Raw genomic sequence first — 18,594 nt, 5'->3', positions numbered from 1 at the left:
CTGAACTCAAGCTGGGTCCTGGAGGACGAGGAGGAATGAAGCAAGGAGAGCAGGGGCAGGGGGACCAGTGTCCTTTGGGGGTGGGGGGGCGGGACGGGGCTGGGGCATGGCGGATAGCGAGAGGGGGAGGGGAGGGGGAGGGGAGGGGGAGGGGAGGGCCTCGCGGTAAAGCTTTCAGGGAAGCCCGTCCACCGTTTGTGACCCCATCTTACCCTCCCTCCCCTTTCTCCACAGGAGAACCGATGTCCTTCAAGGGCGCCCGGCTCAGCATGAGGAAAAGAGGGAACGGCACGCCGGACAGCACCCGGACCCTGTACTCCAGCGCGTCTCGCAGCACAGACGTGTCCTACAGCGAGAGCGTGAGTTCAGCCTCGCCCGCCAACCCGCTGTTATGTCAGAAAGCATCACTTTGCAACTAGGATTCTTTGGGGACCAATACTCCTTCTTTAAAAAGATCATATCTCAACATATGGCATTTCGTTCTGTGGATTATTTTTGTCGAACATAGAGGCATTTTCTTTTCTGTGTAGTTTTTCAAACATTCCTGTTTTGAAGGTTGTGGCTGTAAGCTTAAGTTGCTAAAGAATGCACTTGTTTTTGGCCTTTTTAAAAAAATAGCAGTGTTAATTTCTGCTGTAGAGCAAAGTGATTCAGTTACACATATATATATACCTGCTTTTTCATATGGTTTTCCATTACGGTTTATTACAGGAGACTGGATATAGTTCCCTGTGCTGTACAGTAGGACCTTGTTGTGTATCCATTCAAGAATGCACTTGTTAACTGACTTTTATGAAATCCTAAATACTGCACTTTTAATATTCCTTTTACTATTTAATGCTTGGTGTTCTTGCTTCCATCCCTGTGGGTTCACCTTGGAAGTGATTCTTTTTTTTTTTTTTTTTTAAACATCTTTATTGGAGTATAATTGCTTTACAATGGTGTGTTAGTTTCTGCTTTATAACAAAGTGAATCAGTTATACATATACATATGTTCCCATATCTCTTCCCTCTTGCATCTCCCTCCCTCCCACCCTCCCCATCCCACCCCTCTAGGTGGTCACAAAGCACCGAGCTGATCTCCCTGTGCTATGCGGCTGCTTCCCACTAGCTATCTATTTTACATTTGGTAGTGTATATATGTCCATGACACTCTCTCACCCTGTCACATCTCACCCCTCCCCCTCCCCATATCCTCAGGTCCATTCTCTAGTAGGTCTGTGTCTTTATTCCCGTCTTGCCACTAGGTTCTTCATGACCTTTTTTTTTTTTTTCCCTTAGATTCCATATATATGTGTTAGCATACTGTATTTGTTTTTCTCTTTCTGACTTACTTCACTCTGTATGACAGACTCTAACTCCATCCACCTCATTACAAATACCTCCATTTCATTTCTTTTTATGGCTGAGTAATATTCCAGTGTATATATGTGCCACATCTTCTTTATCCATTCATCCAATGATGGACACTTAGGTTGCTTCCATGTCCTGGCTATTGTAAATAGAGCTGCAATGAACATTTTGGTACATGACTCTTTTTGAATTATGGTTTTCTCAGGGTATATGCCCAGTAGTGGGATTGCTGGGTCATATGGTAGTTCTATTTTTAGTTTTTTAAGGAACCTCCATACTGTTCTCCATAGTGGCTGTATCAATTTACATTCCCACCAACAGTGCAAGAGTGTTCCTTTTTCTCCACACCCTCTCCAGCATTTATTGTTTGTAGATTTTTTGATGATGGCCATTCTGACCAGTGTGAGATGATGCCTCATTGTAGTTTTGATTTGCATTTCTCTAATGATTAATGATGTTGAGCATTCTTTCATGTGTCTGTTGGCCATCTGTATATCTTCTTTGGAGAAATGTCTATTTAGGTCTTCTGCCCATTTTTGGATTGGGTTGTTTGTTTTTTTGTTATTGAGCTGCATGAGCTGCTTGTAAATCTTGGAGATTAATCCTTTGTCAGTTGCTTCATTTGCAAATATTTTCTCCCATTCTGAGGGTTGTCTTTTGGTCTTGTTTATGGTTTCCTTTGCTGTGCAAAAGCTTTTAAGTTTCATTAGGTCCCATTTGTTTATTTGTGTTTTTATTTCCATTTCTCTAGGGGCTGGGTCAAAAAGAATCTTGCTGTGATTTATGTCATAGAGTGTTCTGCCTGTGTTTTCCTCTAAGAGTTTGATAGTGTCTGGCCTTACACTTAGGTCTTTAACCCATTTTGAGTTTATTTTTGTGTATGGTGTCAGGGAGTGTTCTAATTTCATACTTTTACATGTACCTGTCCAATTTTCCCAGCACCACTTATTGAAGAGACTGTCTTTTCTCCACTGTATATGCTTGCCTCCTTTATCAAAGATAAGGTGACCATATGTGTGTGGGTTTATCTCTGGGCTTTCTATCCTGTTCCATTGATCTATATTTCTGTTTTTGTGCCAGTACCAAACTGTCTTGATTACTGAAGCTTTGTAATATAGTCTGAAGTCAGGGAGCCTGATTCCCCCAGCTCCATTTTTCGTTCTCAAGATTGCTTTGGCTATTCGGGGTCTTTTGTGTTTCCATACAAATTGTGAAATTTTTTGTTCTAGTTCTGTGAAAAATGCCAATGGTAGTTTGATAGGGATTGCATTGAATCTGTAGATTGCTTTGGGTAGTATACTCATTTTCACAATGTTGATTCTTCCAATCCAAGAACATGGTATATCTCTCCATCTATTTGTATCATCTTTAAATTCTTTCATCAGTGTCCTATAATTTTCTGCATACAGGTCTTTTGTCTCCTTAGGTAGGTTTATTCCTAGATATTTTATTCTTTTTGTTGCAATGGTAAACGGGAGTGTTTTCTTAATTTCACTTTCAGATTTTTCATCATTAGTATATAGGAATGCAAGAGATTTCTGTGCATTAATTTTGTATCCTGCTACTTTACCAAATTCATTGATTAGCTCTAGTAGTTTTCTGGTGGCAGTTTTAGGATTCTCTATGTATAGTATCATGTCATCTGCAAACAGTGACAGCTTTACTTCTTCTTTTCCGATTTGGATTCCTTTTATTTGTTTTTCTTCTCTGATTGCTGTGGCTAACACTTCCAAAACTATGTTGAATAATAGTGGTGAGAGTGGGCAACCTTGTCTTGTTCCTGATCTTAGTGGAAATGGTTTCAGTTTTTCACCATTGAGGACAATGTTGGCTGTGGGTTTGTCATATATGGCCTTTATTATGTTGAGGAAAGTTCCCTCTATGCCTACTTTCTGCAGGGCTTTTATCATAAATGGGTGTTGAATTTTGTCAAAAGCTTTCTCTGCATCTATTGAGATGATCATATGGTTTTTCTCCTTCAGTTTGTTACTATGATGTATCACGTTGATTGATTTGCGTATATTGAAGAATCCTTGCATTCCTGGAATAAACCCCACTTGATCATGGTGTATGATCCTTTTAATGTGCTGTTGGATTCTGTTTGCTAATATTTTGTTGAGGATTTTTGCATCTATGTTCATCAGTGATATTGGCCTGTAGTTTTCTTTCTTTGTGACATCTTTGTCTGGTTTTGGTATCAGGGTGATGGTGGCCTCGTAGAATGAGTTGGGGAGTGTTCCTCCCTCTGCAATATTTTGGAAGAGTTTGAGAAGGATAGGTGTTAGCTCTTCTCTAAATGTTTGATAGAATTCGCCTGTGAAGCCATCTGGTCCTGGGCTTTTGTTTGTTGGAAGATTTTTAATCACAGTTTCAACTTCAGTGCTTGTGATTGGTCTGTTCATATTTTCTATTTCTTCCTGGTTCAGTCTCAGCAGGTTGTGCATTTTTAAGAATCTGTCCATTTCTTCCAGGTTGTCCATTTTATTGGCATAGAGTTGCTTGTAGTAATCTCTCATGATCGTTTGTATTTCTGCAGTGTCAGTGGTTACTTCTCCTTTTTCATTTCTAATTCTATTGATTTGAGTCTTCTCCCTTTTTCTCTTGATGAATCTGGCTAATGGTTTATCAATTTTGTTTATCTTCTCGAAGAACCAGCTTTTAGTTTCATTGATTTTTGCTATTGTTTCCTTCATTTCTTTTTCATTTATTTCTGATCTGATCTTTATGATTTCTTTCCTTCTGCTAGCTTTGGGGTTTTTTTGCTCTTCTTTCTCTAATTGCTTTAGGTGCAAGGTTAGGTTGTTTATTCAAGATGTTTCCTGTTTCTTGATGTAGGCTTGTATTGCTATAATCTTCCCTCTTAGAACTGCTTTTGCTGCATCCCATAGGTTTTGGGTCGTCATGTCTCCATTGTCATTTGTTTCTAGGTATTTTTTGATTTCCCCTTTGATTTCTTCAGTGATCACTTCGTTATTAAGTAGTGTATTGTGTAGCCTCCATGTGTTTGTAGGTTTTACAGATCTTTTCCTGTAATTGATATCTAGTCTCACAGCGTTGTGGTCGGAAAAGATTCTTGATACGATTTCAATTTTCTTAAATTTATCAAGGCTTGATTTGTGACCCAAGATATGATCTATCCTGGAGAATGTTCCATGAGCACTTGAGAAAAATGTGTATTCTGTTGTTTTTGGGTGGAATGTCCTATAAATATCAATTAAGTCCATCTTGTTTAATGTATCATTTAAAGCTTGTGTTTCCTTATTTATTTTCATTTTGGATGATCTGTCCATTGGTGAAAGTGGGGTGTTAAAGTCCCCTACTATGATTGTGTTGCTGTCGATTTCCCCTTTTATGGCTGTTAGTATTTGCCTTATGTATTGAGGTGCTCCTATGTTGGGTGCATAAATATTTACAATTGTTATACCTTCCTCTTGGATCGATCCCTTGATCATTATATAGTGTCCTTCTTTGTCTCTTGTAATAGTCTTTATTTTAAAGTCTATTTTGTCTGATATGAGAATTGTTACTCCAGCTTTCGTTTGATTTCCATTTGCATGGAATATCTTTTTCCATCCCCTCACTTTCAGTCTGTATGTGTCTCTATGTCTGAAGTGAGTCTCTTGTAGACAGCATATAGATGGGTCTTGTTTTTGTATCCATTCAGCCAGTCTGTGTCTTTTGGTGGGAGCATTTAATCCATTTACATTTAAGGTAATTATCGATATGTATGTTCCTATTCCCATTTTCTTAAATATTTTGGGTTTGTTATTGTAGGTGTTTTCCTTCTCTTGTGTTTCTTGCCTAGAGAAGTTCCTTTAGCATTTGTTGTAAAGCTGGTTTGGTGGTGCTGAAGTCTCTCAGCTTTTGCTTGTCTGTAAAGGTTTTAATTTCTCCATCAAATCTGAATGAGATCCTTGCTGGGTAGAGTAACCTTGGTTGTAGGTTTTTCTCCTTCATCACTTTAAGTATATCCTGCCACTCCCTTCTGGCTTGCAGAGTTTCTGCTGAAAGATCAGCTGTTAAACTTATGGGGATTCCCTTGTGTGTTATTTGTTGTTTTTCCCTTGCTGCTTTTAATATGTTTTCTTTATATTTAATTTTTGATAGTTTGATTAATATGTGTCTTGGCGTGTTTCTCCTTGGATTTATCCTGTATGGGACTCTCTGTGCTTCCAGGACTTGATTAACTATTTCCTTTCCCATATTAGGGAAGTTTTCAACTATAATCTCTTCAAATATTTTCTCAGTCCCTTTCTTTTTCTCTTCTTCTTCTGGGACCCCTATAATTCGAATGTTGGTACGTTTAATGTTGTCCCAGAGGTCTCTGAGACTGTCCTCAGTTCTTTTCATTCTTTTTTCTTTATTCTGCTCTGCAGTAGTTATTTCCACTATTTTATCTTCCAGGTCACTTATCCGTTCTTCTGCCTCAGTTATTCTGCTATTGATCCCGTCTAGAGTATTTTTAATTTCATTTATTGTGTTTTTCATCGTTGCTTGGTTCCTCTTTAGTTCTTCTACGTCCTTGTTAAATGTTTCTTGCATTTTGTCTATTCTATTTCCAAGATTTTGGATCATCTTTACTATCATTATTTTGAATTCTTTTTCAGGTAGACTGCCTATTTCCTCTTCATTTGTTAGGTCTGGTGTGTTTTGACCCTGCTCCTTCACCTGTTGTGTGTTTTTTTGTCTTCTCATTTTGCTTATCTTACTGTGTTTGGGGTCTCCTTTTCACAGGCTGCAGGTTCGTAGTTCCCGTTGTTTTTGGTATCTATCCCCAGTGGCTAAGGTTCGTTAAGTGTGTTGTGTAGGCTTCCTGGTGGAGGGGACTAGTGCCTGTGTTCTGGTGGATGAGGTTGGATCTTGTCTTTCTGGTGGGCACGTCCACGTCTGGTGGTGTGTTTTGGGGTGTCTGTGGCCTTATTATGATTTTAGGCAGCCTCTCTGCTAATGGATGGGGCTGTGTTCCTGTCTTGCTAGTTGTTTGGCATAGGGTGTCCAGCACTGTAGCTTGCTGGTCGTTGAATGAAGCTGGGTCTTGATGTTGAGATGGAGATCTCTGAGAGATTTTCGCCGTTTGGTATTACGTGGAGCTGGAAGGTCTCTTGTGGACCAGTGTCCTGAAGTTGGCTCTCCCACCTCAGAGGCACAGCCCTGATGCCTGGCTGGAGCACCAAGAGCCCTTCATCCACATGGCTCAGAATGAAAGGGAGAAAAGAATAGAAAGAAAGAAAAAAAGAGGATAAAATAAAATAAAATAAAATAAAACTATTAAATAAAAAATAAGAAAAAAAATTAAGAATAAATTTATTAAGAAAAAAAATTTTTTTAATTTTTAAAAATAGATTTATTAATTTTTTATAATAAAACATAAGAAAAAAATTAAGAAAAAATTTATTAAGACAAAAAATTTTTAATTTTTAAAAATAAAAAATATGAAAAAACTTATTAAAAAATTTTTTTTAATTTCTAAAAATAGAATATAAGGAAAAAATTATTAAGAAAACATTTATTAGGAAAAAAAATTTTTAAGTAAAAAAAAGATAAAAAGAAAAAAAAACAAAACAAAAAAAAACAAAAAAAAAACGGACGGACCTAACCCTAGGACTAATGATGAAAGCAAAGCTATACAGACAAAATCTCACTCAGAAGCATACACATATACACTCACAAAAAAAGGAAAAGGGGAAAAATTAATATATCCTGCTCCCAAAGTCCACCTCCTGAATTTGGGTTGATTCGTTGTCTACTCAGGTATTCAACAGATGCAGGCACATCTAGTTGTTTGTGGAGCTTTAATCCGCTGCTCCTGAGGCTTCTGGGAGAGATTTGCCTTTCTCTTCTTTGCTCGCACAGCTCCCAGGGTTCAGCTTTGGATTTGGACCCGCCTCTGCGTGTAGGTCGCCTGAGGGCATCTGTTCCAGCCCAGACAGAACGGGGTTAAAGGAGCAGCTGCTTCGGGGGCTCTGGCTCACCCAGGCCACGGGGAGGGAGGGGTACGGAGGAGGCGGGGCGAGCCTGCGGTGTCAGAGGCCGGCATGACGCTGCACCAGCCTGAGGCGCGCTGTGCGTTCTCCCAGGGAAGTTGTCCCTGGCTCACGGGACGCTGGCCGTGGCGGGCTGCAGAGGCTCCCCGGAGGGGCGGTGTGGAGAGTGACCTGTGCTCGCACACAGGTTTCCTGGTGGCGGCAGCAGCAGCCTTAGCGTCTCATGCCCGTCTCTGGGGTCCGTGCTGATAGCCGCGGCTCGCGCCCGTCTCTGGAGTTCGTTTAGGCGGCGCTCTGAATCCCCTCTCCTTGCGCACCGGCGAAACAAAGAGGCAAGAAAAAGTCTCTTGCCTCTTCGGCAGCTGTAGACTTTTCCCGGACTCCCTCCCGGCTAGCTGTGGTGCGCTAACCCCTTCAGGCTGTGTTCACGCCGCCAACCCCAGTCCTCTCCCTGAGATCCGACCAAAGCCGGAGCCTCAGCTCCCAGCCCCGCCCGCCCCGGCGGCTGAGCAGACAAGCCTCTCGGGCTGGTGAGTGCTGCTCGGCGCCGAGCCTCCGTGCGGGAGTCTCTCCGCTTTGCCCTCCGCACCCCCGTGGCTGCGCTCTCCTCCGTGGCTCTGAAGCTTCCCCCCTCCGCCACCCGCAGTCTCCGCCCGCAAAGGGGCTTCCTAGTGTGTGGACATCTTTCCTCCTTCACGGCTCCCTCCCACTGGTGCAGGTGCCGTCCCTATTCTTTTGTCTCTGTTATTTCTTTTTTCTTTTGCCCTACCCGGGTACGTGGGGAGTTTCTTGCCTTTTGGGAGGTCTGAGGTCTTCTGCCAGCGTTCAGTGGGTGTTCTGTAGGAGCAGTTCCACGTGTAGATGTATTTCTACTGTATCTGTGGGAAGGAAGGTGATCTCCGCGTCTTACTCTTCTGCCATCTTGCCTCGTCCCGGAAGTGATTCTTGAAGTCCTTTTCTTCAACTCTGTGGCCGGGGGCTCATTCTGGGTCTGCATTTGTTCTTGCCGTAGCTTCTAGCTGTTCTCCGTGGCACCTGTCTCTCCTCCTTCCAGGCCCGTGTCCATGCTGCCTTCAGGACATAGAGACGCACTGAGCTGTTGCTTAGGGGTGAGCGGACTCGGGGTGGTGGGCCCGGCAGAAGGCTTCCCGCTGTGCTGCGCTGCCTCTTCCATCCCCCAGCCACCTCGAGTGATTCCCGCAGGATTTCTGTTCACTCTCACGTCCTAGAGAATACTCTCATTTGTCAGGAAATAAAGACAACGTTCCCGTCTGGTACCAAGCTTCCGCCGACTAGAGTGTTAAAAGTCGGGGCAGTGGCTAACTTTGGAAAAAGGAAGGAGGAGGGACTGGGCGGGGGCTTCTGGGGTGCTGGGCATGTCAGTATTTTGATCTGCTGGGTGGGGTTCTCGGGGGCGCCCGTGCACTTGCCACTCCCAACACCCTGCACCTCCTTAGATTTTGCACCTGCCGTCACCTTGACCCTGGTCCGGTGAGAATTACACAGTGGGCAGAGGGCGCTGGTGGCCTCTCCAATGCTCCCTCCTCCAGCCTCCCGCAGTGACAGACCTCTGGGAGGGCAGAAAAGGCCTTTCCAGATCACACTTGGACGCAGGTGTGGGTGCCTCTGGGAGACAAAGGCTGGCTCTCCCTTGCCCTGCTCCTTTGGGCTCCCATGGGATTTCTGGATGGATTTCCTGCTCCCCTCAGAGATGCCAGCTGCCCTGTGGGTAGAATTTCTGAGATCACCCAAGTACATCCCAGTTATGGCAGGGGGCAGGGGGTCCTGTTTGCCCCTGAGAATAATTACACCTTTGCAAAGTACATTTTTCAGAGGGAACTTTTTTTTTTTTAAGGCCTTTATTTTTTAATTAAAAAAAATTTTTTTTGGCCACGCCTCATGGCATGTGGGATCTTAGTTCCCCGACCAGAGATCTAACCCATGCCCCCTGCAGTGGAAGCGTGAGTCTTAACCACTGGACCGCCAGGGAAGTCCCCAGAGGGAACTTTCAGCAACAAGGCAGTTTTTATCACCACCCCTCCTCCACCATCATCGATTTCACAAGCTTATACATATAAGCTTATACTGTTGAGTTTTCTTCATCTGTGTTAAGTAGACTTAAAATTAGTGAAGAGCTAGAAGATATTCTGAGGAAGAAAGGGCATCACAGGTTTTCAAAATTCTTCGCGTTCAGATGAGTGTAGGATTTATTTTTGCTCTCTACATTTTTATTATTTGTAGAAAAGAACATGCAGATGTAAATTCCCAGCCTAAGGAAGAATAATAAAATGAACACGCTTGCACCCACCATCAGCCCTTTTCAGGAGTCCCCCACGTGCCCTCCATGCCGAAGGCGACAGCTATCCTGAATTTTGTGTTCCCTGGTCCTGCTTTTATTTATAAGCTTATGATTTGAATATATGTCCGTAAACAATACATGGCTTTGTTTTGTCTGTTTTGATATTTGTGGAATTACACAATAAGTATTCCTTTGTGAATTCATTTCTTGCTCACCATCCTGTGTTTGTGGTCCCTCTGTGTTGCCAGGTGTCATGATTCACTCCTGCTGGGCCACGCCCCATCCTGTGCAAGTTTGTCCAGCCTAAGCGGGTTGAACATTTGGGTTTCGGGTTTTGCTATTAGGAGCAGGGCCACTTTGAACCTTCCTGGATGTGGGATGTTCTCTCTGGAGAAGGTTCTTCGGCTTGAGGCCGATGGGTAAAGGCGAACACCTTTCCCTCATGGGAACTGGGGTTAAGACACAGGACTTCTGGGGGAAACTTGGGGCACGTGGTCCCCATGCTCTGATGTCTCAGGACGTACGTTGGTGGTGGTAGGGGCTAGCAAAGGGGGAGACTGCTGAAGGCGTGGTGGACCTTCTTCCAGGAGAGGGACTGCCGCCTCCCTTTTCGTGGTGACCTCATTGTGGGGGGGTGAGGAGTCAGGCCTGGCTTTGGTGCAAAGCCGGGGGGCAAACCCACATGACATTGTCTGAGAACTGCTGGCGCCCGGTGACCTAAGGGAAGTTAGTTTGGGCTGCCAGCCCCACCTCCACGGAACAAGACAAACCCCTAAAGCTGGCAGCGCGGTGCCAGGCATCTGAGCTTGCAGGTCATTCACGGGACACAGGGACTATCTCTAGGGGACAGTGGTGGACAGTTTCCCAGAGTGGTCGAGCCAATTCACTCACCGCCCATAGGGGGCTGAGGCCCCCTGGCTGGCTCTTCACTGGCATTTGGTGCCAATGGCTTCTCAATTTTTCCAGCCTGGTGGGTGTGTAATGGGATGTCATTGTGGTTTCACTTCACATATGCCTCATTACTGACAAGGTTGAGCTCCTTTTCACACATCTGTGTGTCCTCTTTTATTTAATGCCTGCTCATGTCTTTTGCGTTTTTCCCATGAGGTTGTCTGTCTTATTCTTAGGGACTTACGGTCTTTTATATATTCTATTTACCAATCTTATGATGATTAATATACGTTGCAAATATCTTCTCCCACTTTGAGGAGTGTAAATATTTTCGAAGTATTCTTCAGCTGTCTCCAAGGGGTTTGTTTCTGCCAACTAAAGGGAAGCGTTCCATTGTTTGTCAGAATTAGGTCCCAGATATGCCTTACCACCTTGCCCATGGGGGGACAGATGCAACTCTGGAAGGAGCATTTGGAATATATCTTCTTTTAAAAAGCAAGCGTAAGAGGAACTAGAATCTGCAATAAAACATTATTTATGCTAAACTATCAATGTATGCTTATATTCCCGCAGTTGCCTTAGAGTCAGAAAAACATACTTTGTATGTATATAATGACATTTGTTACAAGATGATGCCAAGTAACTTTTAGAAAAATTTGCATTTAGTTATAAAAATGTAAACGTATGCCTCTTTTTACAAACTTTGTGTACTCTAAAAGCATGAATGGATGCTGGTTGCTATGGATGTGTGGTGAATCCTTAAAACCTTTGAAGTAGGTTTAAGTCATTCATGAAGAGCAGCAGGGGGTGAGAACAGATTAGTGACGTGTTGTTCCAATGTTCTTTCTCCAAAGGACTTGGTGAATTTCATTCAAGCAAATATTAAGAAACGGGAATGTGTCTTCTTTACCAAAGATTCCAAGGCCACGTAAGCAACTATTTTGCCTCCGTTTTTTGCTACCATGTTCAAAAATAAATTATTGACAGCCATGACAACTGACAAACAAATTGATCACTAGTTCATTATTCAAGTTGTTTGCATCTGCAATTCTCAGAAACGGTGTGTGAACAGGAAGAATTTGGCAAGCAGCTTGTCCCTGGAGAGGTATCATTTCATTTCATATTTTAAGCTTTGTCAGTAGTTGGTAAAGGCTCCAAGACAGGCTGTCACTCTCTTTGATATTCCCACGAGCCTGGGAGCCCACCGGAGTGGCCACGGCAGTGAACCTTGTTGTTTCATAGCGGTTGGCAGGAGACCCCAGACTTGCGCACACGTGGCAATCTGACTGGCTCCTCTGTCAGGCTGTTGACTGTGGCCCTTCCCATCTGATCGGGTGTTCATCTTCTCTGAATCTCGTGTGTTTTGAAACATCGAGGCTGAGTCACAAAAACCTTGGGGAGCACCTCCAGTAGCTCTGCCCACAGGAGGTCCTCAGCGAATGCTACCTAGTGGGCCAGTGATATGTGGGCTGACCTCTGGTGTTTCCCACAGAAGGTGCCCTGGGATCTAACGAAGTGATTTTAGTCCTCCTTCGCTCTCATCTTTTTCCTCTCTGCCCCCTCTCTTTTGCTTACTGGTGATAGGAGAGAGTCTAGCTGTTAATATTTTTAAATTGAAGTGTAGTTGATTTACAAAGTTGTGTTAATTTCAGCAAAGTGATTCAGTTATGAACATAGATACCTTCTTTTCAAAATATTCTTTTCCAATATGGTTTACCATAGGATATTGAATATAGTTCCTGGTGCCATGCGGTACGACCTTGTTGTTTATCCATTCTATATAGAATAGTCCAGCTATTAACTGATTGTTTAGTTGCTGCTGTAGTTTGCAATGAAAGCACTGACTCTGTTGAACGGAGGCAGTGCACAGAGGAAGGCAATAGGAGCAGGAGCCTTAGAATCAGCGTTGGGTCCAACCTTGGCCCGGCTGCCTGCTCACTGCATGAGCTTGAACCAATTATTCTCTTTTCTGAACTGAATCCTCTTATCCTAAACCGCTGGCAAGGTACACCTCCTGGGTTGTAGTAAGGGTGCCGTGGGACGATACATAAAATTCCTGCCGCAGAAAGTTCTCAATCAATGTGTTTTCCTACTTTGTACGAACTAGAAAGCGAACATTGGAAAAACTAAGAGATCTCTATTTTGTCATTGGTATAAACTTAGTCATTATGAGTCATTTTGACAGAGTATAAACTCTGTGAGTCAGCTATTTATTCCCCACATGTTTCCCTGAAAGATTTTGCTGTTAATCTATTTGTTTGACTGGTAGAAAACACTGTTTGGATTCGTTCACTCATTCAACAAATATTTATTGGGCATTGGCTATGTCGTGGGGACTCATGTACTTGACTACTAATTCTACAACTGCCCTGCAAGGTAGCTGTTATCATTTGACTGACAAGGCAAGTGAGGCCTGGAGGGGCTCAGTGTTTTACCCAGGGTCACACGGCTGGCAGGGGATAGATGAAGGATTGAACTCAGTTTTCTGATTCCTCCTTGTGCATTCCTTTTATGCCCAGCTCCTGCCCCTTCTAAGAACAATCCCGTCTCGGGCCGACTGTAATCGTCAGCACCTTGTCAGTTGCAGATATCCAGTCTAATTGGCCTAAGTGAGCGGTGATTGTAATGGGACAGCCACATCCAGGGCTCAGTGTCACCGAGACCCTCCCTCTTTCTACCTGTGGTCTGTCCTTCTCTGGGTGGGCAGGCTCCTTATTAATGGGGGCAAAATGGACACCACAACTCTGGCTGACACCTTTTCAGCTTCCCAGTGAGGGGAAAGAGGGCCTTGTTCCTAGCAATTCCACCCAAAGTCCTGGGCTCATGTTCATGGCTCTTATTGGCCTGGCACGGGTCAGGCACCCACTCTAATCGCTGCAACTGGGCAGTGGAATATGTGACTGGCCAGCCTTGGGTGTTGTGTCCACATGGACCTGGTGTGGAAAGGATGATTCCTCAAAGGAAAATCAGGGTGTTCCTACTAGCAGAAGGAGAAGTGGATGCAAGGTAGGGAAACCTATGGCTGCCCACCTTATGGTGCTTGACTACCACTCAAGTCTGGCCCCATATAAAGGGAGATGTGGTGAGCAGTCCCCGCCCTCCACAACACCAGCACAGGACAGGAAAACCTCAGGGTCTTCCAGTGCCCATGTCAGAGGGGACCCAAGGTTATAGACCAGAGTCAAGACTCTATAAGATTTTAACATCTTGTATTTATTATTTTCATCTCTCCATCAGCAGTGGGGATGCTCTGCGTAATCTGAATTACTCATCGGACAAGTGAATCAAGGGAAATGACTAGTAATAGTGATACTGTAATTTTGCAGCTACTTGCCACATCAGCTGACATAGGCTGCCCCAAATCTCCCCAGAGCCGCTTCACATGTGCTAAGCCCAGACCACTCATGTTTCTCTACTTTAAACCCTTTCGGATGTCTGTTTCTTGTGTGGTCACTAGGCAGTGACGGCGGACCATGGCTCCTCTTGCCAGGTACCCTCTGAGGCACTGCTGTCCAGCTTAGGGGCCACCTCCTGGCACTCCTGAGGCTGTAAGTCCCTGGATCTGGGTTTATTCTCTTCAGTTCTCACTGCCTCGGCCAGGCTGGGTTCTAGGTAGAAAAAGGAAGAACATTACTTTTGCTGTAACGGGCTCTGTGTAATGGAACTTTCTATTATTACTATGATGGAAATATTCTTTTTTTAAATCAAAAAAACTTTAAAAAAATTTATTTAATTTATTTTTGGCTGCGTTGGATCTTCGCTGCTGCGCGTGGGCTTTCTCTAGTTGCGGCGAGCGGGGGCTACTCTTTGTTGCGGTGCGCGGGCTTCTCATTGCGGCGGCTTCTCTTGTTGCGGAGCATTGGCTCTAGGCACATGGGCTTCAGTAGTTGCAGCATGCGGGTTCAGTAGTTGTGGCTCGCGGGCTCTAGCGTGCAGGCTCAGTAATTGTGGTGCATGGGCTTAGTTGCTCCGCGGCATGTGGGATCTTCCTGGACCAGGGCTCAAACCCCTGTCCCCTGCGTTGGCAGGTGGATTCTTAACCACTGCGCCACCAGGGAAGTCCCAGAAATATTCTTTATGTGCATCGTCCCATATGGTAGACACTAGCCACTTGTGACTAGTGAGCATTTGAAACGTGGCTAGTGCAACCACGGCATTGAATTTTCAAATTAAGTTAAATTAAATTACATTTAAAGTAAATTGCCACACATGGCTACTGGCTACTATATTGACAGTGTAGCTCCAAAGGATTCAGACTTGTCCTGAGGGGTAGAACTAGCGTCCTGACGCTCTCCCGTCCTCTCCGTCTCCCCTCTCTGTCACTCCTTTGCCTCCTCCATGTATCTGTGCTCCTGACGCCTTCCTGGAATTCTTCCTGCCTCTTCTCCATTTGTAAGCCAGTTCATGTACATTGGTGCTTGGAGGGCTACCAGCCCCATCATCAAGATGGAGACAGAGGTCACCCGAGACACACCCCTACCCTTGGAAGGGAAAAGGGCTCGAGAGTCGGTCTTCAGTTGTAGCAAAGACAGGTGGGGCAGGGAATTCCCTCCCCAATCCTGCAATGAACTTGGGTGGGTGTGGACAGACCCCAAAGGAGAGTGGGACAGTAACAGCTAAAGAGAGAGGGGAGGAAGCCAACTTGGACCCTAGTGAGGAGAACCCTGAGATCGCTGGGAGCAGCCTTGGCTCAGGAAGTGCCCCCGGGCTTAGTTAGAGAAAAGGCTAAGGCAATTGTAATCAATTCTGGTTGACTTTTTTTTTCTTGGCCAAACTGAGTGATGCCCCAGGCAACTGTTCCGAAAGAGGCAAGATTTCTGGTGGAGGAGTGACTTTGGATCCAGGTTCTAGCTCAATTTTTATAGCTCTAGAAAATATTGAATGTTTTGACATATATTTTTAAATACAGATAATTTCCATACTCTATAGTAATTAAGACTTTCAGTTGCAAGGAACCCGAGCTAGCATAACCTAAATGGGGAGATTTACTCTAAGGAAATAGAAATGCCATGCAGAACCTGAGCGAGAGAAGTGGCTGGGAGTCTAGAATTGTTAGGACCGTGGCTGGAGCATGTGGGGGCTCAAGGACTCTTCTCTGTTTGTCTTTTATCCCCACCTCTCCCTGCATTCATGCTTTCTTCTTTCTCAGCGGAGATACAATTGTATTGTATTGCCTGGATCTTCCATGTCACAGGGGTAAAACACCAAGATAGTTTTTTGTTTTTCTTTTTTTTAAAGATTGATTGATTGATTGATTGATTGCTATGCTGGGTCTTCATTTCTGTGCTAGGGCTTTCTCTAGTTGCGGCCAGCGGGGACCACTCTTCATCGCGGTGTGTGGGCCTCTCACTATCGTGGCCTCTCTTGTTGCGGAGCACAGGCTCCAGACTCGCAGGCTCAATAGTTGTGGCTCATGGGCCCAGTTGCTCCGCGGCATGTGGGATTTTCCCAGACCAGGGCTCGAACCCGTGTCCCCTGCATTGGCAGGCGGATTCTCAACCACTGCGCCACCAGGGAAGCCCACCAAGATAGTTTTTAAACAACCAACTGAGATGATGAAAATAGTCTGAAAATTAGATGTGATGGTGAAATCTCTTTTTGTGTTTATTTAAGCTAATCGTGTGTGGTCTATTCTAAGAAACGTGATGAAATATTTAAGCAGGTTTAATGAAAGCTATTCCTTCCCGTCAATATCCTTCCACTCAGGGAAAATGTGTGCAAGTGTGGCTATACCCAGAGCCAGCACATAGAAGGCACCCAGATCAACCAAAATGAGAAATGGAATTACAAGAAACACACCAAGGAATTTCCCACTGATGCTTTTGGGGATATTCAATTTGAGACTCTGGGGAAGAAAGGGAAGGTAAGCAATGCTTTCCTACTTGAACTAGCTAATCCATATGCTAACATGGTGTGGGCTACCTTGAGTTACCTTGAATTGTCTAATAGTACGCGTGGAGGCGGGAGAGATGGGTAGTCAATCCAAAAATGATTGCAGAAAAAGATAAATCTCGTGAAAATCAAAAGCTGTGATTGGATTATGTGCCATAGCAACACTCCACGGGTGATGACTGGCTTGTCACTGAGGGTCTTTTCTCCAGGCACAGGGCAGGCTCATGTGACATCCACACTGGCCCTCACTGCTACAAAAGGCCCGACAAATGCACTTGTGAATCATCCGGTTTAGTTTGGTGTGTGACATTCTTGAGAATAAATGTGGCCTTGAATAAGGTGACATTTTCCTCTACACAGTCACACTGCAGGCTCTTACACAGGATTCTACAAAGATGTTTAATGATTATGTCCAATGAAAAAAAAAAAAAAGCACAACATGAGAGTTGTGAGTTAAGTTTTATTTGGGGCAAAATGAGGACTATAGCCCAGGAGACAGCGTCTCAGATGGCTCTGAGGAACTGCTCCAAAGGGGGCGGGGGCAGTGTTATCTATGATTTTAGTGAAGGGGGGACGCGCAGTCAAGCTCACATTTTGGCAGAGCTTTCTTGCTCGTCACAAGGAGCAGATGTCTCCGTTAACGATTTTAGTGCTTTTCCAGATACGAGGAGATACAAGAATTTGGGCTCATAAAATCTTCTGAAAAGTATCTAACTATCTGAAGGCCTGTTCTGCCAGTTTTTCCCAGAGCACAGAGGGCCTCATTCCTGATCTGCACCCTGACCTCCTTTCAGGGTGTGCTGAAGGTCAGCGACTGCAGTGGCTGTTGACTTCATCCTTGTAGAGGCAGATGGCAATGCCAGTTTTCAGTTGGCAATTATTAACAGTCTCCTTAAACCCTCCTGTGTCCTCTGTGCCAGTGACACAACCATCCTCGGGCAGCTGGAAGCTGGGCCTTGACTCCTCACCTCCCCAGGCCCTGCCGTTGCAGCCCTGGAAGGTGACCCGGCTCTGTCCACTCTGTCTGTTCCGAAGGCCTCTGTCCCAGGACGGGCCACCACTATCTCACCTCCCTGCATCTCTCGCTACCTGTCTTGTCCCATAGTCAACACTACCGCTGGAGGACTCGCTAACCTGTAAATCCCATCCGGCTTCTACTCTGCTTAGAACGCCTCACACGTGCTCCACTCCCTTTAGGATAAAGTCCCAAGTTCTCCAGCCGGCTTGGGGGGGGGGGGTCCCTGCAGGGGCACCCACACCCGCCCCCACTCCACTGCCTTCCTTCCACTTCCCCAAGGGGACGCTCCTCGGCTGCAAGGCGCTCCCCTCTCCCCAAGGGGCAGGTAAACCGGGCTAAGCCCCACCATCAGGAGAACACCTGCGATACTGATGCTTCCCCTCTTCCCCACAGTATATCCGACTGTCCTGCGACACGGACGCGGAAACCCTCTACGAGCTGCTGACCCAGCACTGGCACCTGAAAACGCCCAACCTGGTCATCTCGGTGACCGGCGGCGCCAAAAACTTCGCCCTGAAGCCGCGCATGCGCAAGATCTTCAGCCGCCTGATCTACATCGCGCAGTCGAAAGGTGCGTCGGTCCCCGTTGCGTCCACGCGGCTGTCGCTGCTGCAGCCACGGGACCGTCCCTGCGGCGGCGGGGACCTTGCGCCCGCGGGTTTGTCCATCCAGGCTGCGCAGCGTCTTCAGAGACGGAACGAGATTCTCCTTTGCAATCATGCGCAGACTCCAGATGCTCTAGAACTGTATGATTAATCATTATCTTAATTAAAAGCAAGATCCTTCAATGAAGGGACAGACCGGGAGCTCTGGCCGATGGTGAGGGGGTAGGTGGAGGGTGGGGACACAGTAGCTCTTTAAAATCAGCGTCAAGGAGCTTCCTTGTGGGTAATTTTATGTTTCTTTTAATCTAAAACGTTCATTTTGTTATTTTTACATGTGAACTTTTACCCAGAGTGTTCTGGCGAATCTAAAAGGAAAGTTTCATTCGTTTGCTCTTTGGTGTGTTTTGGAAATAGTGTTAGTGCCTGGCAGGTTGTAAGCACCAGGTAACTGTCTGATGGAGATCAAAACAAATAATCGTGGCTTTGTTATTTGAAATATTCAGCTTATTTTTTTTCTTTTTAACTTTTTATTATGAAAAATGGCAGACCTAC

The 18,594-nt window shown here is 45.0% G+C and overlaps 1 protein-coding gene across 3 annotated transcripts in view; it reads left to right on the top strand.

Annotated features, from left to right (window-relative positions):
* The window catches only part of TRPM8 (transient receptor potential cation channel subfamily M member 8), a 101,541-nt gene that overhangs the window by 10,213 nt on the left and 72,734 nt on the right, over nt 1-18,594 (top strand). For all 3 annotated transcript variants that reach the window (XM_082395543.1, XM_082395542.1, XM_082395541.1), the window contains exons 2-5: nt 235-359; nt 11,382-11,455; nt 16,234-16,390; nt 17,831-18,008. In XM_082395543.1, the coding sequence (XP_082251669.1) occupies nt 243-359; nt 11,382-11,455; nt 16,234-16,390; nt 17,831-18,008 (526 nt within the window). In that variant the 5' untranslated portion in view covers nt 235-242. The remainder of the gene's footprint in view (nt 1-234; nt 360-11,381; nt 11,456-16,233; nt 16,391-17,830; nt 18,009-18,594) is intronic.

Source organism: Balaenoptera borealis (genome assembly GCF_965194805.1).
Source record: "Balaenoptera borealis genome assembly, chromosome: 6".
NCBI lineage: Eukaryota > Metazoa > Chordata > Mammalia > Artiodactyla > Balaenopteridae > Balaenoptera > Balaenoptera borealis.
The sequence above is the reverse complement of the archived record's forward strand: the minus strand, read 5'-3'. Positions and strand labels throughout refer to the sequence as shown.